The 19,914-nt window shown below is 42.0% G+C and overlaps 1 protein-coding gene across 4 annotated transcripts in view; it reads left to right on the top strand.

The window, feature by feature from the left end:
* Window positions 1–19,216, top strand: part of VGLL4 (vestigial like family member 4) — a 100,882-nt gene extending 81,666 nt beyond the window's left edge. For all 4 annotated transcript variants that reach the window (XM_033140779.1, XM_033140781.1, XM_033140778.1 and 1 more), the window contains 3 exons: window positions 6,092–6,314; window positions 14,518–14,641; window positions 16,206–19,216. In XM_033140779.1, coding sequence (XP_032996670.1) covers window positions 6,092–6,314; window positions 14,518–14,641; window positions 16,206–16,480 — 622 coding nt within the window. In that variant the 3' untranslated portion in view covers window positions 16,481–19,216. The remainder of the gene's footprint in view (window positions 1–6,091; window positions 6,315–14,517; window positions 14,642–16,205) is intronic.
* Window positions 19,217–19,914: the final 698 nt, after the last annotated feature.

Genomic DNA, 19,914 nt, shown 5'->3' with positions numbered 1-19,914 from the left:
TTCCACTCCAGCACCGCCTTCACCTTCTCGCCGTCCATGGCCAACCCCTTGTCGGTTAAACGATAACCCAGGAAGTCCACTTCTCTGGTGTGAAACTGGCATTTCTCGAGCTTGACGTACAGCCTATGCTCCCGCAGCTTCTCCAACACCGCCCTGACGTGACGCACGTGCTCCTCCTCGTTCCTCGAGTAGATCAGGACGTCGTCCAAATAGCAAACACAGTTCCTGTAGAGGAGAGGACCCAGCACGTGATGCATGAAGGCCTGGAAGCAGGGGCTTCCCGCTTGCAAACCGAAGGGCATAACTAAATACTCATAGCTGCCCAGGGGGGTAAACATGGTAGTCTTCCACTCGTCCCCCTCTCGCACTCGTATCAGATTATACGCTCCGCGTAAGTCCAACTTAGTGAAAATCTTGCCCTCGCGCACTCTCGTCAACAAGTCGTCGATGCGGGGCATTGGGAATGTGAGGGGTTGCGTCAAGGAATTCAAAAATCTATAATCCACCACCAGTCTCTTATGGGTGGTGTCTTTCTTGTCCACGAAGAACACAGGACTTCCTCCTACTGCCCGGGACTCCCGTATGAACCCTCGTCTCAGGTTCTTGTCAATGAACTCCTTGAGCTCATCCATCTCCTGATCCGACATGGCATAGAGCTTCCCCGTGGGCAACCTTGCTCCCGGCACCAGGTTGATCTGGCAGTCGTAGGGCCTGTGGGGTGGTAGCCGATCGGCCTCCTTCTCACTGAACACCTCCGCGAATTCTGCGTAGATTTCAGGCAGTACTCCACCCCCACACATCTGGACCGCTGCTGCCAACACCTTGCCATTGTAGTCACTCCTTCCACCCAGACAATGCCCCATGCAATGTGCTGATCCGAAAGTTAGTGACCTCTGGTGCCAGGCCACCACCGGGTCATGCTGGTTGAGCCAGCTCATGCCCAGTACAATGGGCGGCCCTGCTAAGGTGGTGACATTAAAAGCGATTACTTCCTCATGCCTCCCTATTTTCATGCGCATTGGAGGGGTTTGATGGGCAATTTCCCCTCCCAACAACTTCCTTCCATCGATGGTCGTCACCTGCAACGGAAAGTCTAATGGAAGCAGATGCAACTGATGCTCCAAGGCAAAGTCTCTGCTGAAAAAATCTGCACTGGCACCTGAGTCAATTAAGGCTTCCACCTCCACGGGGTGACCGTTGGGAAGCTCTAGCGTCACCTTAACCACAATGCTGGGCTTGGGCGCTTCTGGCCGGGGCACCTTCACTTCCGTTCCGCCTGGCTGCTGGCCCCTCCTTTCTCCAGCCAGGCTGCCTCGTTTCCCTGTGGTTCCACCTTCTCCCCCTCAGGCTGAACGGTTCCTGCCATGCCCTGCCACCCCCTCCTCTGCGGGCATGATCTCGCAAAATGCCCCGTTTGGGAGCAGACATAGCATTTGAGACCCGTCCGAGGCGCCTTGCCTTCAGCCTTGCGCCCCGCTCCAGGCCCCTGGGAAGGCTTCACAGGCGCCCCCCCCAATCTCCATCGGCTCTGGCTGCTGTACTCTGGGCGCATGGCCGGAACTGCCTGGAATACGGTTGCTTAAGAAACGCTCCGCCCTGTGCGATCCCTTCAAACGCGCCCTCTCCTCCAGCCTCACGCCCACGGAGAGAGCGCTCCGCATCAGTTCATTCATGTCCTTCGGCTTAGGACAACGTGCCAACTCGTCCTTCACTTCCTCATTGAGCCCCGCTTCAAATAAGGCTTGGCTCTGTTCGGATGATAAGTCCCAATGCAAGGTATGGCAGAGCATTGAGAATTTTGACCAATAAGCTCTCACGGTCATGGCTCCCTGCTTGAGCGCTAGCAGCTCCTGCCTGGCCACATCTTTCTCGACCGAGGATGTGAACATCGCATCCATAGCATCAAAAAACTGTGTAAGGTCCTGCAGAGCAGCATCCTCTGATGCAATTAAAGGCCTGATCCACGCCCTGGCCTCCGCCTCCAGGTGAGAAATCACAAATGCAACTTTCTCCCCGTCATTGGTGAACTCCGCCTCCTGCAGCTTCAGGGCATACTTTATCTCAGTCTTAAAATTCAAGTAATTCCCGGGGTCCCCACCAAACTTGCTCACCAGCGCCCCCAACTTACGGCCAACCGGTGCCTTCTGCCCCCCCTGGCTCAGCTGCCTGTGTTCCTCCAGACGCGCGCTGAGCCTATCGGCATGGGTCTGTAGCTCACCATTCCTCTGCTGGAGCGCTGCCAGCTGGTTCTCCCTCTCTTCCAGTCGGGCGTTAACCTTCACTGCATAGGCTTCCAAATCCCCCACTCGTTTCTGCAATGCTGCAATCTGCTGGGCCGCCTCTGCCATCCCCTGCTCGTCCGTGCTCATCGTCTGCCGGTAGCAGCCAAAAGATAAGAGGCAAAGGGGAAAAGAAAATAAAACCTCTCACAAACAGCCAGCAGGGATTCCTGGGATGCTGTAACGACGTTCAGTGGCTGTTCATGAGTGAAGCCAAGACACAGGAACTTCTAAGCTAAGTTCTTTATTGTGCTCAAAAAATGTACAGTGAGAGCAAAAGAAACACGTCCATTCCTGACTAGACAGATCCCAGGAATAACTACTTCCTGTTCCTTGCCCAGCAAAACCAGCGTGGGATCCGATGTGGACCCCTCCCTTCCCTGCTTCTGGGCGTGGGAATCTGATCCTCCCCCCAGCCTTCCCCCCGGCCATAAGGCTGCTTCATCGTCTCGCCTCTACCCCTCCTTCCTGCTTCTGCTGGCGTCTCACCACTTGAGGAATGCAGGGGGGAGGAGGAGGAGGAGGAATCTTCGCCTTGAGAACTCTCCCCGCTGGAATATAATTTAGGAGGATCTCGGTAATTATAATGCTCTTTCGCTTTCTCCAGCAGCCCTGGGGGGGGGTTCCTGACAGATAGATAGATAGATAGATAGATAGATAGATAGATAGAGTTAGGGAAGAACGGTTTTAAGTTGCTGGCAGTTTTATCTCATTCTTGGTGTGGTAGTGGAAGAAGTTTTTTAATAATTTAATTCAGCACAAACTATGATATTGTGTAAAGATATTAGGTTATGCAGAATGCTGCTGTTGCCAACTAGCAGTGCATGGCAGCAAAATGTTTCTGCTTGGGCTGCTGTACATACAACATGTTCACATTTTCCAATAGGATGCATACAGCTCATTATAAAATCACATACATCCCTAGACTTAAGGAAGGTTGCAAGATATATCTTCCTTTCTTTAAACAAATTACCTCTGGTGGCATAATTGCCTTTGCTTCTTTAACTGCTTTCATTGCAACATCCTGTAGTTGGGGTTTTTGTTTTTACTTCTAATGTACCACGGAATTTAGAGTTGGAAGGGACTCCAAGGGTCATTTTTTAATCCAACCCACTGCAGAACAGGAATCACAGGTAGAGAACAGTTGGGAACAGCTCTGGAGGTGGCAGCCAGTGAGCTGATTGTGCAGGCCTGCATGTACTGGTAAGTCTCCATGCAAAATGCAAGACATCAGTAAGTTAGCCCAAAATGCCCTCACAAAGGACAAAGCTGCCATTTATAAAGGGAATATCTCAAGTGGTGAAGGCTGCTCCAAACCCCTCCACATGATGCACACTCACAATCTCATGGAGATACTTGTTTTCTTTGTACATTTCAGAGAAGAGCAGGAATGAAAGCATGATTTGACATTTTAAATCCTTAACAACAACAACACACAGTAATTTTGATAACTGTTAATTATCGGTCTGTTTTACTCTGTTGAAGTCAGCAAATTATAAGGGACCCTTTTTTGTATAGCTAGCATTTATTTCAAGGAATTGCCTGTGTTTACAAAGATTGTGTGCCAACTGCACTAATATTTTGTAAACAAACCTTTTTTATTTAAGAGCAGTTACAACATGCAATTAGTATCTCACTGAAAAGCTATATATATATATATATATATATATATATATATATATATATATATATATAGTTTGAGCAGAACTGCTGAAATAAATTAACTGCAAAATGACTTCGTAAGACTGGAGAAATAAACACAGTGTGTCCTTCTGTGGAAGTAGCTTTACTATATCCAGGTTTGGCAGCAGTAATATTCCATCATTGTTTTGTGACTGGGGAGTGAAATCCACTGTTCACAGCCCCATGCTGTGTTCTTTAGTTGCACGTTCAATATTTTGCAAGTGTACACCTAAAAGTATGAAAAGCAGGCATTTGAAAATGTGTCTGTTCTCTCTACCTGCATTTGTTGCTGTGGGATGCAGTTCTGTGATGAGTGCTTTTCCCACAAGCACCCCTTTTTGTGCAGCATAATTTGGGCCCCAGAATGGTAACTAGGAATAATCTACTGGATGACAGATTTAGAAGGGAAAATGACAGAATACCATTCATTGTCCCCTGTAGTTCCCAGCCAAGCTACTCAAATATATTATCAGTGAACAACAGCCCATCTTGGACAATAATATTTCTATTCCATAGGACTTCAGTTGTAGGTATCTACTTGCTTTTTGTGGGGTTGCTAAAATGAGTTGCCACCAGTATTCATATTTTGATAACAGTGCTGTGGGTGTCAGCACAAAATGGCTGCCCCGGGCCAATGAGTACCGTCACAAAAAGGCTTTGCCAGCAACAACAGACTACATAACAAAGACACAAACATAGGGACCAAATCCTGCAAAAAAAATAAAAATGAGATGCTAACTTTGTCCCCATATTATAGGACCTCTACAGCATCAGTGGTTCATTCACCTGCTCACCTTTCACTGTGATATAGGACATCATCTGCCAAACAACAACTCTTTGGCATTCTGCAGGACAAACAGGGCAATCTCTATGCAAAACAACAAATATAACATCAGAAATGGCAGTATCCAGAAAGCAGTAGTAAAACATTTCAACTTACCAAGGCACTCTGGAACTGATCTTAAGGTGGATGTTGAACAAATGAACTTCAAAGGGAAACTCTGACATGACCCTACTAAATTGCAGTTTATCAGGCCATTCAATTCTGGATATTTTTATCACACCATATATTAACTAGTTTACCACTGCCCAGATGTCTTTGTTGTCACCACTGTTGGCTTGTTAATTGATCACTGTATTTTTTTTTGCTTTTAAGTAACTGTTGTGAATCATTCTTTTGGCATTTCATTTCCTTTACCTCACTTCCATACATTTAACACCTGCCCCCCCCCCCAAGAAACCACCTTCACCTTCCAGTTTAGGATTACACTTCACTTCATGCATCTGAGGAAGTGGACTGTGATCCATGCAAACTTATGCTAGAATTAATTTGTTAGTCTTTAAGGAGCAACAGGACTATAACACTGTTACTCCCAAGAAATGCACCCAGATCAGCCTGTACTCTGTATTGACACAGACACTGGGACACCAGGGATGGGGCCTGGGAAAGCTGGATCTCCTTTTGCTGGTGGCTGGAAAATGTTGGAGAAGGAAGCCGCTACAGCTCTATTGTGTAGCAATTCCTTGACTTCATTTCCAGCCCTATCTACTGCTCTCTCTGTGTGTGCACACCCATACTTTCTCACTTGCTTTGCTTGCCAGTGTGCATGCTGGATCAGGCTGCCAAGGATTCCAATACTCAGTGAAAAATGCCACTGCTTTTAAGGGGCGATGGAAAACAGTAGGTTTTAACAAAATGTTCTTTGTTATTAACAAAAACGTGAGTGACTAGAATCAAATGAAGCTTGACATTTAATGCGTTTTGATCGCTATTTATCAATAGTAAAACAGAACGTCTGTTCATAAAATGGGGGTGTAAAATGTATGTTATGATGAGGACGTTGACTGAGCAAGGTCAATTGATTATTATTTTTCTCTGCAGCTTGTCCAAACAGCTAACAGTGGTTAACAAGTGATCACCCCCCCTTTTTTTAAAAAGAAACAACAAACAGAAACTATTGTTCATGCCAAGTGTCAGTTCAGCTGTTGAATTGTGTGTGTGTGCTTGCTCACGTGCTTGAGTAAAGACAATGGATAAACAATAGCATGCTAAAAAAATTCTTCTTCTTCTTCATGAGTGAATTAAATGTGTCAGGCTTGAATAATGGCCTTGTCTGTTTTTCTCTTAGAATGAAGGCTGCCAATGGGGATTATCGAAAAGAGCACAGAGACAGGAGTCGCAGTCCAATAGAACGGGCTGCTGCACCAACAATGAGCCTTCATACCAACCACATATATGCCTCAATCCCAAGCTTACCCATGGATCAACCTCTAGCACTGACCAAAAACAGCATGGATGCTACCCGGTCTGTTAGCATCACTCCTACAATGACGTCAGTGGAACGGCAGCAGGTACTTATGCTGTTCTCCATGATTTCTCTCTCTCTCTCTCTCTCTGTGTGTGTGTGTGTGTGTGTGACTGTGTCTATGTATTTAACAACTACTTTTTTTCTCAACTTGGTTGTGTTCTTTTGTCTTTGCCAACATCATTGCCTAGTTCCTCTTCCTGTGAGCACATAAATGCAGATTAAAATGTCACAAATGTTTTAATGATTGTAAGTCACCCTGACCATAAGGTGATTCAAGGGCGATTGAAACAACATCAACATATCAATAAATTTCTGAGCAATCTGATCCAGCATGTCCCAATAAGTAATATAGCTTGAGAGCAAGTAGAAAATCATTCATACATATTTCCTCCTGTCCAACTCTGTTGAAGTCAGAGGGCTGCCTTTGGACAGCCGAAGAGGCTCCCTGTTGCATTCCCTTCAGTCTTGGAGATCAAAAAAGGACCAGGCTAAGTTGTAGCCGCTGCTGCCTCCGGAATCAGCCAGTTCTCAGGAGCTGGCTGAAAGCAACAGATCCTCATTTGCAGGAGATTTGTATCTTTCAAAAGTGATAAGGAGATAAAAACAGATTCTGGATTGCACCACTGCAAGTTTAAGGTGCGGAAATTCCATTATAGAAAGACCTCACATTCAAAAAAGTAAGAAACAACGACTTTCAAACCTCACACGTGTGTGCCTTTCAGCTCATAGAAAAGTCCCAGCATATTTTACTTCAATGAGTTGGAAGATGTGTTTATTGGAAGGAACCCTTTCCTCACATAATTTCAAACAACTTAAGAGCTCCCATCTATGTACAGTATTTGAATTAAAGTTTGCCAGTATTAGTTTCTCATGGATTATTAGGGGGGGGGGGGACTTCAAAGGCTCTTAGATACTTATCTTCTATAGCAAGTTTTTTAAGATCTGGCTATAACGTGAGCCTTGGAAAATATCCATTGTTCTCTGGGAATAAACTGTGAGAGGGATGTGATATGACCTTTTGGGGCAAAAGGTCTGGTGTGACTTGCTGCTCTTTAATATGGAGAGACAGAGATAACTGGAAACCTGACCTTGACCCAGAGCAAAAAGCTTTTGAACAGTGAGCAGTCTCTAGCCTATGTATCAGATGTGTAGAGAGCCCCAGACACTATTTTTCCTTCCTTCTGCTGACTGAGAACTCAGCTTTCCCAGCCTCTACCTGGAGGTTATGATGACTTCCCTCTCTTGGACTTCCTGTGTTAGTGTCAAGTAAGCAGGATATGTGGGGCAAGCACCAGTATTTTCCTCTGAAGGCCTGGACGGCTGTTTGTGCTTTAAAATATATATTTTATATTTTTAAATTTTTAAATTCCTTTAGGAAAATTCCTACCGAATAAAGATAAAACAGTCTTCCTTGTTTATACTTCCTTTCTGTCAACTTAGTTTTGTGCCAAGCTGTTCTTCCCACACTGCTCCCCTCCTGTTTTACTCTTAGATACATGGGAAGAAGCATGATAGTTTATATTTTTTTTATAGAGAATTTATTGGTATTTTCCATAACAAATAATACCATCACCCACCCACATTTATACAAAACAAAAACAGACATAACCACGATTCTTCTTCTTTTTTACACACATACAGAAAAAATTCTAGTTTCGAATCTTTACAGTTGACTTCCCCTGCCTTCTCTCCTTCGGTTCCCAAACCAAATTCTACTTTAATAACTTCATCTCTCAAAAAATTGAATTCATTTCAAAAAGAAATTCAAATCTAAACAATCATCTTAAATGAATAAATCATCTTAATCCATAATACTTAATAACATAACTTTATATCTTAACAAATTATTCTTATATCAGATCTAAGCTATTCTTCTTTCCCTTAAACTGCTGCTAATTACAAAAAAGTTCAAAATATCCCTTTTCTTGTTAAAAATTAAAATAAAACTTAATGTCTTAACCCTCCGATTTCAGATTACCATAACAAAGCATTAATATTCTGCACTTAACACACTTCACCCTATCCCCCCTCTATCCAATGTCCTTCTCCATCTTTCACCGGAACCACTCCTCGAATTGTCCTCTTTTCTTGTAAGTCCACAGAACCAGACACAGTCCCCAACAGTCCTTGCATCGAGCATCCGGATACACTGTTCATCTTCTTTCGGCTTCTCCCATTCAATGCTGCATTCTTCTTCTATTTGTAAATATCTTAATTTCTTGCCCTTCGCTCCCGAGCTCTCACCTCGGGGGCTGGATATAACATTCCTCGCCGTCCCCGGGCTGCCACCACCGAAGGACGTTTCTTTTTCCGGGAGTCGCCATGCCGTCTCTCTCAGTTTTTCAATCATCTCCTTCAGCTCTTTGCCAAGGCTCTCTTCCATAGTATCGAATATCTGAAAGGTCTCCTCTGTGGGAAGTAGATTTTTCTTCATATCCCCACTCAAAACCTTCAATTTCTGATTAAGCAGTTCCAGTTTCAATGTAATAATCCTTTCTTCATCAGTTAGTCCAGAGTTCAAAACAATTTCAAAAACAAAGGCCAACATGGTGAGGACGGGCATAGGTATCAAATTTCAGTTTCTATTTCAATGTTATCCATCTTATAGCAGTAATTTTCCACTTCGGTTCAGAGTTTTCGCAGCCATTTTCTCTGAAACTGGGGCGCAAAGACCAAAACTTTCAAAAGGAATATTCTCCATCCTCTTCCTCCCCAAAGGGAGATCTATAAAGTCTCACTTATGAAAAAAAATCTTGACAATGTAGCCATCCAGTAGCAACAGTATCACAAACCGTTATTTTCTTGCCACCGAAGGGAGGGATGCAGACTTCCTTTATCTAAAGCCTCCCGGATCGTTAAGTCTTTAAGCTCAGCAGTTAATCCAATCAAGTACTCACGACCTCCGGGCTTCTTTTCCTTTCATCTCTCAGGGAGAACGTCGTCGCTCATCACGGCCAGTACTCGCCGCTTTTCCGCCCGGTTGGGGCATTTCCCCTAATGGCCCGGCTCCGCGCTCCCTTCACCCCCACTCCCCCTTTACAGGGGGAACGAGGGAAGGGTGCGTAGCCTAGCGGGCCCGCCGGGGAGCCCGAGGCGCGGGACGCTCTTCCCGCGCCTCACCGGAGCCCCGCGTAGCGGTGGCGGGGCTCCAACCCCCGGGCTGGATGGGTCGCCTCGCTGCCGAGGCAACCCACGACCGCCCGTGATGGCGACCTCGCCGGAAGTCCAGAAGCATGATAGTTTATAAAGCAAATGGCATATTGGCAATTGCAACCTATGTGAACTAGGATGATAGCGCAGACATGCTTGCTAATGTATTCAGCTGATTTACTACAAGCATAATCACACAAGCATTCCTCTTGGAAGTTCGGGAATTAAAAAAAAAAGTTTGGAGAACTTCTCACTCAGCATTCTTAAGTGTTTCTTTAACACTTTTATTTGGCACTTCATAGTTGCTCTGAAATCCTTATATACTGTATGTATATATCTGGGATGTGATCTGTACTCTGCCCTGCGTTGCGTTTTCATTTGGTGTATTATTTTGTATAATCCATTGTACGAGCCCAGCTCTTGCTGTTCTGCATACACCACTGCCTCTCTGTAGCTGGTTCTGATGACAGACAAGGAAGGGAGAGGCTCCCATTGACGACATTACGGCTCTTTGATAAGTCTTACTATTGTTTCTCAGCTTGGCAGCCAGCTCTGTCACTCTAAAAGTACATTGGGAACTGTTTTTACTGGATTATACTTGGGAGGTTATGGCCAGATGGTTAGACGTTTTGTTGTATTTGGAACGTGATTGAACTCTTGTCTGAAATTGGATGCTGCTTGCCGATATTATGTTAATCATGTTTTTTTTAATAGAGAGAAAAAGGTTGGCAAGCAGCTCTTTTGCATTGCTTCCATTCATTTCAATGGTGTTGTCTGTACATGGTGAAAGGAGGGTGTCCACAAGTGTAATCATACGTTACCAAAGCTACCATGCCAATGCCCTCTCCTCTTTACTGGAGTCATGGAGAAGTGCTTTTCATACCAGCAAGATCCACAACCCTGCAGAGGAAGCAGCCAGGTCAACTCAATCCACGTAGTTCCTATTACAAATGTAATTGGGCTGTTTTCTATTCATTCGCCTATATATAGGGTACACTGTACCTAGTCATTGTGAAGAATAAAAAGGATTAAATCAGTGGGACTAAATATTCCTCACTGTTCCTCTCTTTCCTTTGGTAATAAGTATCCTAGGCATGTTTGAATTTGCTATTGGTTCAGGAAGATGCAAATGGCTTTGTTCTCCATAGAAGCAGAACAAACAGCAGCAACCTGTCGCTTTTGTTTTTAGATTGCTGAAGCCTGACTATCTTTGATCTTGCAGTCAAATATAATCTCTTCTTAGGGTGCTTTGACTGAACTTTTGTTAAACAATGAAATCTCTCTGCTGGTTCCTATGTCATGTGAGTTTTTTGCGGCTAAAGCACATAAAGGATGAAAGGCTTGGCCCCTTTTGAGCAGGCTTCTAAACTAATCTCAGCGAACCAGGACTCTCCAGGTGATAGTCTTGAATTTGGTCCTGGGTTCAAGTTCCATGTCAGCTCATTGCTCTTTGGAGTGTCTCGAGCTCTGTTTGCCATAGGGTTGTAAAATAAACCCATAAAATACATATGATCTGCTTTGAAAAGGTGTGGTTAACTCCAGTTGATGATGAATTAATGTTCTTAATCTACCTAAGCGTTCTGTCTACCGAAGCGTTCTACTTTTCCTGCGTCACTGGTTGAGTTGACAGCTCTGGGTCAACACATGTAGCAACTAATGAGAGCTGTGCTACTGACCATCCCTTGCAGGTTCCAAGTGTCAGTTCCCAAACCTACTATGTGCAAGGGTGTAGGGCTGGGCGTTAATCTGGTTTTCAACATCACAATATATAATCAGTTAAATATTGTGATATTTCAGTATATCACAATATCTAACATAAGGCTGGAGCTATGTACAGTGGTAGCTCAGGTTGCGCACTGAATTCGTTCCGGGGTGCCGTCTGCACCCCGAACAGTGCGCAACCCGGACGGCGCTTTCATGCTTCTGTGCATTCACGAACTGTGCAGAACGCTTCTGCGCATGCGTGGACCGCACGGACATGTGCAGAAGTGTCTGTGCTCTGTGTTGCACTTCTGGGTTAGCGGAGTACACAATCTGAATGTGTGCAACACGGAGCGTGCCCAACCCGGGGTATGACTGTAGAGGTGAATGTGGTAATGTCCTGGCAACTGCTACTACTTATGGGACTAAGTCTAAAACTGTTAATTTTTTTACTTACCTTTAACATATTGTTACAACTGTTATTTTATAGTACTACTTTACCAATGATTTTTAAATTAGCACATTTTCTCTAAAATTAAACTTGTAGAAGTAATTAGTAGCATAGATACCAAAGGTTCCCTAAAAAATTGATTACATTACTAAAGAAGAAAAAAGCAAATTCAGTGTCACACTTTTAGATATTCAAATATAATTCACTATTGAGTCTTAGTTGAATGTATAACATCAGTTATTTGATTGTTAGTTAATTTTCTTTTCTAAACCTGGCCAAAATAGAAAGAATGGATAATTTTTAACATAACAAAATATAAGCAAAATTTATATTTTTATTGCCAGGAAAATTTGCATTTCTTTTATAAACCTGGCCAAACTAGAAAGAATGGATAAAATTTTACAGAACAAAAATTACTAAATGAAATTTATATTTTTTTGCAATGAAAGTTTGCATTTTGGCGTTCTTTGGCCATAGAGATGCTCTTTGTATTTGAAGAACATTGCCAGCCTTGCTGAACCCACTAATACTAATTTGTGCCACCCCCTATCTCCTCACTTAATGGTGCCAGGTGAAGCAGATCATTCCACGTTGGTAGATGGCAAGGCTACCCCTGCTTATGATCAGGGGAGGAAGTACACCATACGGAGAATACGTGGCTGTCACCAAAAACAGCAATGCATGTTCCTACTTACAGGTGTCCAGACATCCTTTACTGTGCTTGCTTGTACTTGCCAGCCAAAGTAGAACTAGATCCCAAAAAGGGGGAATAGACTGACATGGGGTTGCTAGTATTAGCAGCAGCCAAGTTCTTTTGTCTCCTTCTGTTTTGACCTTAGGCAGCATAGTTCTTAAGTTATGGCTTTGGACTAGCTACAGTTTGTGCCACTAGGGCAGTTGTCTGGTTTGAGCGTTCATCTCTGCTTGTGGTGAGGATGGCAGGCAAGAGAAAGGGAGGGGTGGACCTTGGGGAAGGTCTTTGAGAAGACCTCCTTCTTCTCTCTCTCTGTCTCATGTAGGACCAGTTCATACATCGAATCCCCCCCCCCCTTCCATAGAGTGGCAGAATAAATTGCAAGAGTTTGCCAAAATGGCTCAGTTGACTAATACAGTGGTACCTCGGGTTACATACGCTTCAGGTTACATACTCCGCTAATCCAGAAATAACGCTTCAGGTTAAGAACTTTGCTTCAGGATAAGAACAGAAATCGTGCTCTGGCGGCGCAGCAGCAGCGGGAGGCCCCATTAGCTAAAGTGGTGCTTCAGGTTAAGAACAGTTTCAGGTTAAGAACGGACCTCCGGAACGAATTAAGTACATAACCAGAGGTACCACTGTAGTCTGAGAGGTGATTCCAAACAAAAATTTCAGGGAAAATGGGATAGATATAAATTATATGTCCAGAAATATAGTAAAGATACATTAGCTATGCCAGCATTTGAGTAACCTTGGAGGCAGAAAGAGCATGATAAATTGTAGTATAGGTACTTGTTGATATTAGAATGTATTAGAGATATATAAAGAAAAAATATAGTAAGTTGAAGTACATTCATTTGTATGGCTGCAATATACAGTTGGGTTTGATAGGAAGTCCATTATGTTTAGGTTATTTATGTGATTGAAGAAAATTTGTTGTTTTGTTTTAGTTTTTGTCTTTTTAAGTTGGGTGGTTATTGTTCTTGGTGGTTTTTTGTGTTTTTTTAATTCTTTTTATATTTTGAGATGTAAAAGTGTACAGAATAATGTATGTATAATGAGAAATATGAAACAATGTACGGTAATATATTTTTGTTTAATATTGTAACATAAGAAGATTGATTAAGAAAGCTTATTTAAAAAAAAGAATTCCCCCCCCCTTTCAGTGAGTGGTCTTGCAACCTTCTTTGGGGTATACAGATGTTGTGCGTAGGTTTATTGTGTGAACTGGCTGATCATGGTTGTGCCCAGTACCAGTTCTGCATTAGCAGCAGCAGCTGAAGTCACAGCAATTACTGCCAGCCATCTTTGTGATAAGCCCATTTCACACTTAGTGACATGCACTATCTACAGCCCCAAAACAACATGCAGATTCTTCATGCTTTATATCCGAACATGGTTGCATAATTTCCCCCCCATCCTCTTTCTTTCACCTTCCTGGTGGATATATAGAAGTTTTAAATTGTTTTTATTGCAAATTTATTAAAAAAAACAGAGAAAAGAATCAGGAAAAGCAGGAAACCTCCCCAGTTTAGCTCACAATACAACAACCATCAATACATCCATCTTAGTCTACACATATGGCTTGGTATATGCCCTCCCAATGTCCAAGCAGGTAGCCAAAATAAGTTGATGCTTATAAAGTGTTCAAATGTGGCAAGCGTGTTAAGGTCTTTAGAGCATTGCGTAATAGATAGTGGGTGCTTATCTTTCAGGGCTTGAAATAGAAGGACGAGATTCAACTAAGTTGTTGCATGCACGGAATGAGGTCCACTTGTGATACAAGGTTTTCCCTATCCCCTAAATCTGCTCTGGGGGGCTGGGGGAAATGGAAGAACAGGTTAGGGGGAATTCCTGTTGTGTGAATGCACCCTGTTGCTGTGTGCATACTCTTGGCACTACACTGAATTCCATCCTAAATCCCTTGGTGAACATAAAGGCTTGCAAAATCCATTTCTGTTGTCCTGCCATTAATCCCCATACTACAGGAGTATTTTGAATTTGCAGATCTTCTTCTGCTAATTGAGTGCTTTCCAAATTTAGTGTGCTTGAACTTTGTGTGTTGTACTAAATAGAAAGCTGTTTATTGATACCAGATATTTTTGGCTTTCTCATTTTGCTGCTTATACTCACTAGCAGCTACCATTTTATTTTGTGTGTGTGCCTTGTTCTGCTGGAAAAATGAACAACTCTTCATTTTACTTAGAGGCATAACTGTGCTTATTGATTGTGTTTTACTCTGCCCCTCAGAACCGTCCATCTGTAATCACATGTGCCTCTGCAATCAATCGTAACTGTAATCTATCTCATTGTCCGATCGCACACAGTGGATGTGGAACTGCCATGCCAGCCAGTTACCGGAGACCATCTAGCAGTAAGTAATGTTGCTGGATCTCTAGTTTTCCTTCTGAGGACTTGAAAGCTTCATATGGCCATCAAATAACTCTTTAACATGTGCAACAAATTAAGAGTAGAGCGGGTATAAAAGGGAGAGGGTATACTAGGGTCAAATTAAATCTGTAATTGTGTGCTGGAATAGAAATTTTATTGGGATCTTCCTCCCTGTCTTTTGGCAGCAGAAAGCTTGATTCATGCCAGAATTTACGAGCAAATGTAACGGATGGAGAAAAATCAAGGTTCCCCCCAGCTACATTTTTTGTACTTTTGTGCTTGGAAAATGTAGACCTGGTGTTGCTTCAACATTGTTTTGAGCATATTTTCTTAAATCCAATTGTGGGTCTTACTGTTGCTATCTTCTGTAGCATTAAATATGGAACTGTAGTGCTAGCTCAACTAATTAAGAGTGTATTCTTGCATAAAACACACAAGTAGGGAAGCATCCTTGTCTCCTCTTGGGTTGCATCCAGAGCAGGTTAGTCATGCACAGTCATGTACTGCTGAAATGAGAGACCTAAGTTACCCAACTGATTTCAACTGGACCTAAACGTGACTCATTTGCTCTGGTACCCTTGAATTTGAGATTATATGACAGTATCAGTTTTATATAGGGGCCAGATACAAATTATATATTAGAGACAACATGCAAATAATGACTTTTTCTAGAAGAAAGTGAACAACAGGGAACAGAAACCTGAGGACAAGGACTGGGTTTAGTAAATGTCATTCTCCTATTTTTTAAACCCACATAATTTTCTGGTTTCATTTTTTTTTTCTCTGACATTAGCAACATTGTGTTCATACGACAATTTTACAGGAGGGCATTTCAGCAAGTGTGCAAACAAAGGTATTGCATAGCTGCAAAATGTAGCTGGCCATGTTGCACTGTAACTCGCGTATTGAAATAGAACCGTTTTCATGTACACCTTTTCAAAAACCGCTTCAAATATAAATGCATCTCTTTTGTTTTGCTCTTTCTTGCGAATGAGAATTTATATCTCCACTGCATGTACCCAAATGAGTTTTAAAGGAAGCAAACATATTAGAAAGCTTGTTGTATTGGGGATCCACTTCCAACTGGCGCAAAAGAAATGATGGGCAGTATTCAGCAGCATAATAGTTTTTGTTTGCACAATGGGACTTCCCATGCCCTTCCCACATTTTCTCCAGAGGGTTGGTGGAACACCTAGAACAAAGGGTGTGGGAGGATGTTCCATTGCATAAGCAGAAATCCTTGTGCTGATGGAATGTTCACTTTGTGCTAGGGTATATACAGCTCTATGGGATTAACCTTTTTCCTTTTCAAATATCCAGTCTCTTGTTTTAGAAGCCTCTTTTCTGTGTGATACTTATCTGTAAAGAACAGGTGCATTAAGTATTACAAATATATTAACTTGAAATGGTAGGTTAGGACTTTATTTGAAAGGGATGTCATTTCCTGCATTTTTAAAGGTCACTACATGAAAAAACTGCCAAGTATTTTTGCTCGCATGGGTTATTTACTCGTCTTTCTCTCCCCACCACTTCATTTCCCCCTTTAGCTACCACTGCCTGTGATCCAGTGGTGGAAGAGCACTTCCGCAGGAGCCTTGGCAAAAATTACAAGGAGCCAGAGCCAGTGACAAACTCTGTATCCATCACTGGATCAGTCGATGACCACTTTACCAAAGCACTTGGAGAAACGTGGCTTCAGATCAAAGCTGCAAAGGATGGCGTGTCCAGTAGTCCCGAATCTGCCTCTAGAAGGGGGCAGTCGTCTTCTCCTCCTTCCTCCCACATGGTCAATCATAATCATTCCCCTTCTGTAGTCTCATGAAGAGAGGACCACAGTTTCTTCATCTGAAACATCAGTTTGCATGGTTTGACTGAGCTTGGAGCAGTGCTCAAATTGAAATAGTGTTTGGGAGGGAGGATATGAGAGATTAGTTTCAAACACATTTTGTGTTTATTTGCTTGGTTTTTTTTTATACGTGTGCCCTTATAAGATGATAGCAGGAACTATTTGACTAAGAAATAAATTTTATGATGTAGCACTCTTTTTTTTTCCTGCCTCAGTTACCAAAGAAACCTCTGATGCAAATCTGCTGCCCCCCTTAAAAACAAACAAACAGACAAACCACAGAAGGAAGTTAATGGGCAAAAATAAAATAAAGTAATAACTTTTTTAAAAGCCATTCTGTACAGTTGGTTGACCCAAATGCTGTGTGCTTTGGTTAGCTTCTTGAGAGTAGAATTTTGTCTGGGTTTTGCTTCCATTGCTTTTGTTTCCCTTGTGAAGTAACTTTGTATGTATATACTTGAAAAGAACTGTCATGTATGATTTGCACTATTGGAGGAGGTCTAGAGTTGCATAGCAACTTCGTGCACGATGCTTATATTCTGAGGGCAAACTGCTTTGAAAAAAAAGTCTAAAGATGATGTTTCTGTCTCTCTTTAAAGCAAGAAAGCAAAATTTGCTTAGGAAGGGGAAGTCTCATACAGGTTATAGGTCTTTCTCTCTATTAGATTTCAGATGCTTAATGCTTGCAACTGGACTGCATAATTGACCGATTCATGGGCATTTTAAATGTTTCTTAACACTGCAGTTTGTAAGAATAGAGCTGAGGTCAGAGGGTTCAATAGTGCTTAAAGATGCATGTTTTATGAAAAAAATAGCTGGTATCTATTAATGTATAGACAGTAAGAAATATAATACTTATTAGCCTTCGTTGAGAACTAGTTTTATTTTTATTTTTCAGTAACAGTCCTAGATAGACTTACTGCTGGTACAGTTGTACTCTGATATTTGTATTTGATATTCACTTTAGTAGCAGCCAGCAACCATGGACAGCCTCAGGTCAGGCCTCAAATTAAGCAGTTTATAGTATATATACAATGCTGTGGGGTACATGAATTCTATAGTTTCATTCATTACTGAACGATTTTATATCTGCATCACCATCTGCTTCATACATAGTTACAAAAATCTAAAGAATATCTATGAAAGCTACCAGTTGGAGAAAACTGCTATCTTGCTAAATATTTTTTACCAGGACAAGATTGCCTTTCACAATCTTATTTTTGAGGCTGCTTATAAACCTAGGCCAAGGCACCAGTACATTCCTCCATTTAAAAAGAAAAAGAAAACACGGTTATAAATGTGTTACTTGCATTTATTTCATTTGCTATATTAATAGCCACTAACTAGGTAATAGAGGCAGGCATAAAGAACAGGCTTGTGTTAGTAGTAATGAGCTTCTCAGCTTTTTGTTAAATATTGTGGCCCACCCCACTCCTTAGCCACACCCACACATTCCACCAATCCCCAGTACAGTCACAACGAGGGCTTTTTATATTGGGTTACCTGACAAGACTGGCTGTATTGAGAATTTATGAATAGGTGAAAGACAGAACTGCATGTGATGTATTCTGGGCTGTGTTACAGTATTGGGTCCATACTGGCTTTTACATTTGTTTAAAATAGTAAAGCTATTCAATATGAAAAATGCATAGGTGGCCAAGACCCATAAGATAACCTGTTTTGTTTCTGTTGTTCCATATTAAGTGTGGCTGCCTATTTTTATTTTTTTATTTTTTTTGAAAAAGCAGGAAAAGGACCCTTGCCACCCATTTCACTATCTTCATACTGGGTATCCAGTGCTCTGTGTCTGCTTTGGCATTTGGTACCCTACTCCCCGTAAGGAAATTGGAGAAAAAAGAACACACTTTTTTATATAGGTAACTTTAAGACCATCATTACGCTGTGCGTAAAGAATGTACAGAGAAATTTGTAGGTATTTTTTGAGGAACAATTAATTTGTTAATGATATGTAGCTATTTAATTTTTCCCTTTTCTTTACTGTAATCATTCTCTCTCTTTTTGTCTGTTTGGAGAAAAAAGTTGATCTTTTTTTGTTTGTAGATGTCTGTAATACAGTAAAAGTGCAGGAACACAGTTATTCTATGAGAACACTGCATTAGCAATTAATAGCCACTAGTGTGTTATTGCTACAGGCTACTGAGCGGTCTAACAGGAAAGTACTAATGACTGTAGATGGACTCTGGGATATGTAACTCCTTTGACATTTCGTTTAAGCACAATTTTACAGTATCAAGTTTACCTATCTGTGATAGGTAAATGGATTTGTGGTGGGGCAAAGATTGGTGCCTCATCTTAAATACACAATACTTGGAAGTAAACTCTGCTGATTTTGGTGGAACATACTTCCAAGTAACTGTGTTTAGGATTACAGGCTCAGTGAGATGTGTTGTCTTCTGTATAATCATTTGGAAATAAAGACTCTATGGGAAACATAATTACTCTGAGAAAGCCAAAGGGGTTGGGGTGGAAAGAGGCAGAGGGAGAGTAACCTCACTGTTACATGAAGTTTTTTTCACAGAGCCACATTATCTACAGTTCAGCTTGAACAATGCTCTCCGTGTTTGTAAATCTGTAATATATCATTCTTTTGTGGCCTTGTTTCACCTGGAGATTTTTAAAAAAGGTTTGGCAGGCCATCTTTTTTGTACTTAAAAGTAGCCTTAATGAACAATAAAGTGCTCTTAAATCTCACATATTTGTAAGCATGTGTTTTTTTAAATAAATATAAAAACTCACAAGAGATTTCACATGTCCACCACCACTCTGTGCTAAAAAGTCATAATCCCTAAGCAAGCGAAGATGGACACAGTGTACCTCTGCTTGCACAGTACTGGTTTGTGTTAGTTCACTGGTTGTGAACATTTAGGGGGCCTTCATTTAAACATTCCACAGAATACTGGACACAATGGGGGGAGAACCCTTTCTTAACAATGGTGCAGATTAGCTTTCCCCAGCTGTTTTGGATTACAATTCCCACCAACCTAAACTAGCATGGCCAATGGTCAGGGATGATGGGAATTGTGGTCCCCCATATCTGGAGCCCACCAGGCTGGGGAGGCCTGATCTAGCTTCTTAACAGTATCCAGCTGTTGTGCTTGCAATAGAGATTTACAGTTACTATTACAGTATTGTGTTAGCAATGAGGAAAGCTTCATCAGATGTTTGTTCAATGTAAGCAACAAAAAAGATCATTTTATCTTATGCTTTCTCATATTAGCAAAAGATGCACAACTGCTAGTGATAGCCACCTGTGACCCCCTCTATTTTTATTTGAACACCTTTTGAAACTGCTGTGATAGCTGTGGCTTTGTATATGTGCTTCACAGAACGCATTCTCCAGCCAGACAATCCCATGTAACAGAACCGTTTCAAATACTGAAATGGCTTTC

Source organism: Lacerta agilis, chromosome 2, assembly GCF_009819535.1.
Source record: "Lacerta agilis isolate rLacAgi1 chromosome 2, rLacAgi1.pri, whole genome shotgun sequence".
Taxonomy (NCBI): Eukaryota; Metazoa; Chordata; class Lepidosauria; order Squamata; family Lacertidae; genus Lacerta; species Lacerta agilis.
Note: the sequence above shows the minus strand (reverse complement) of the source record. Positions and strands in the feature narration are given on the sequence as shown.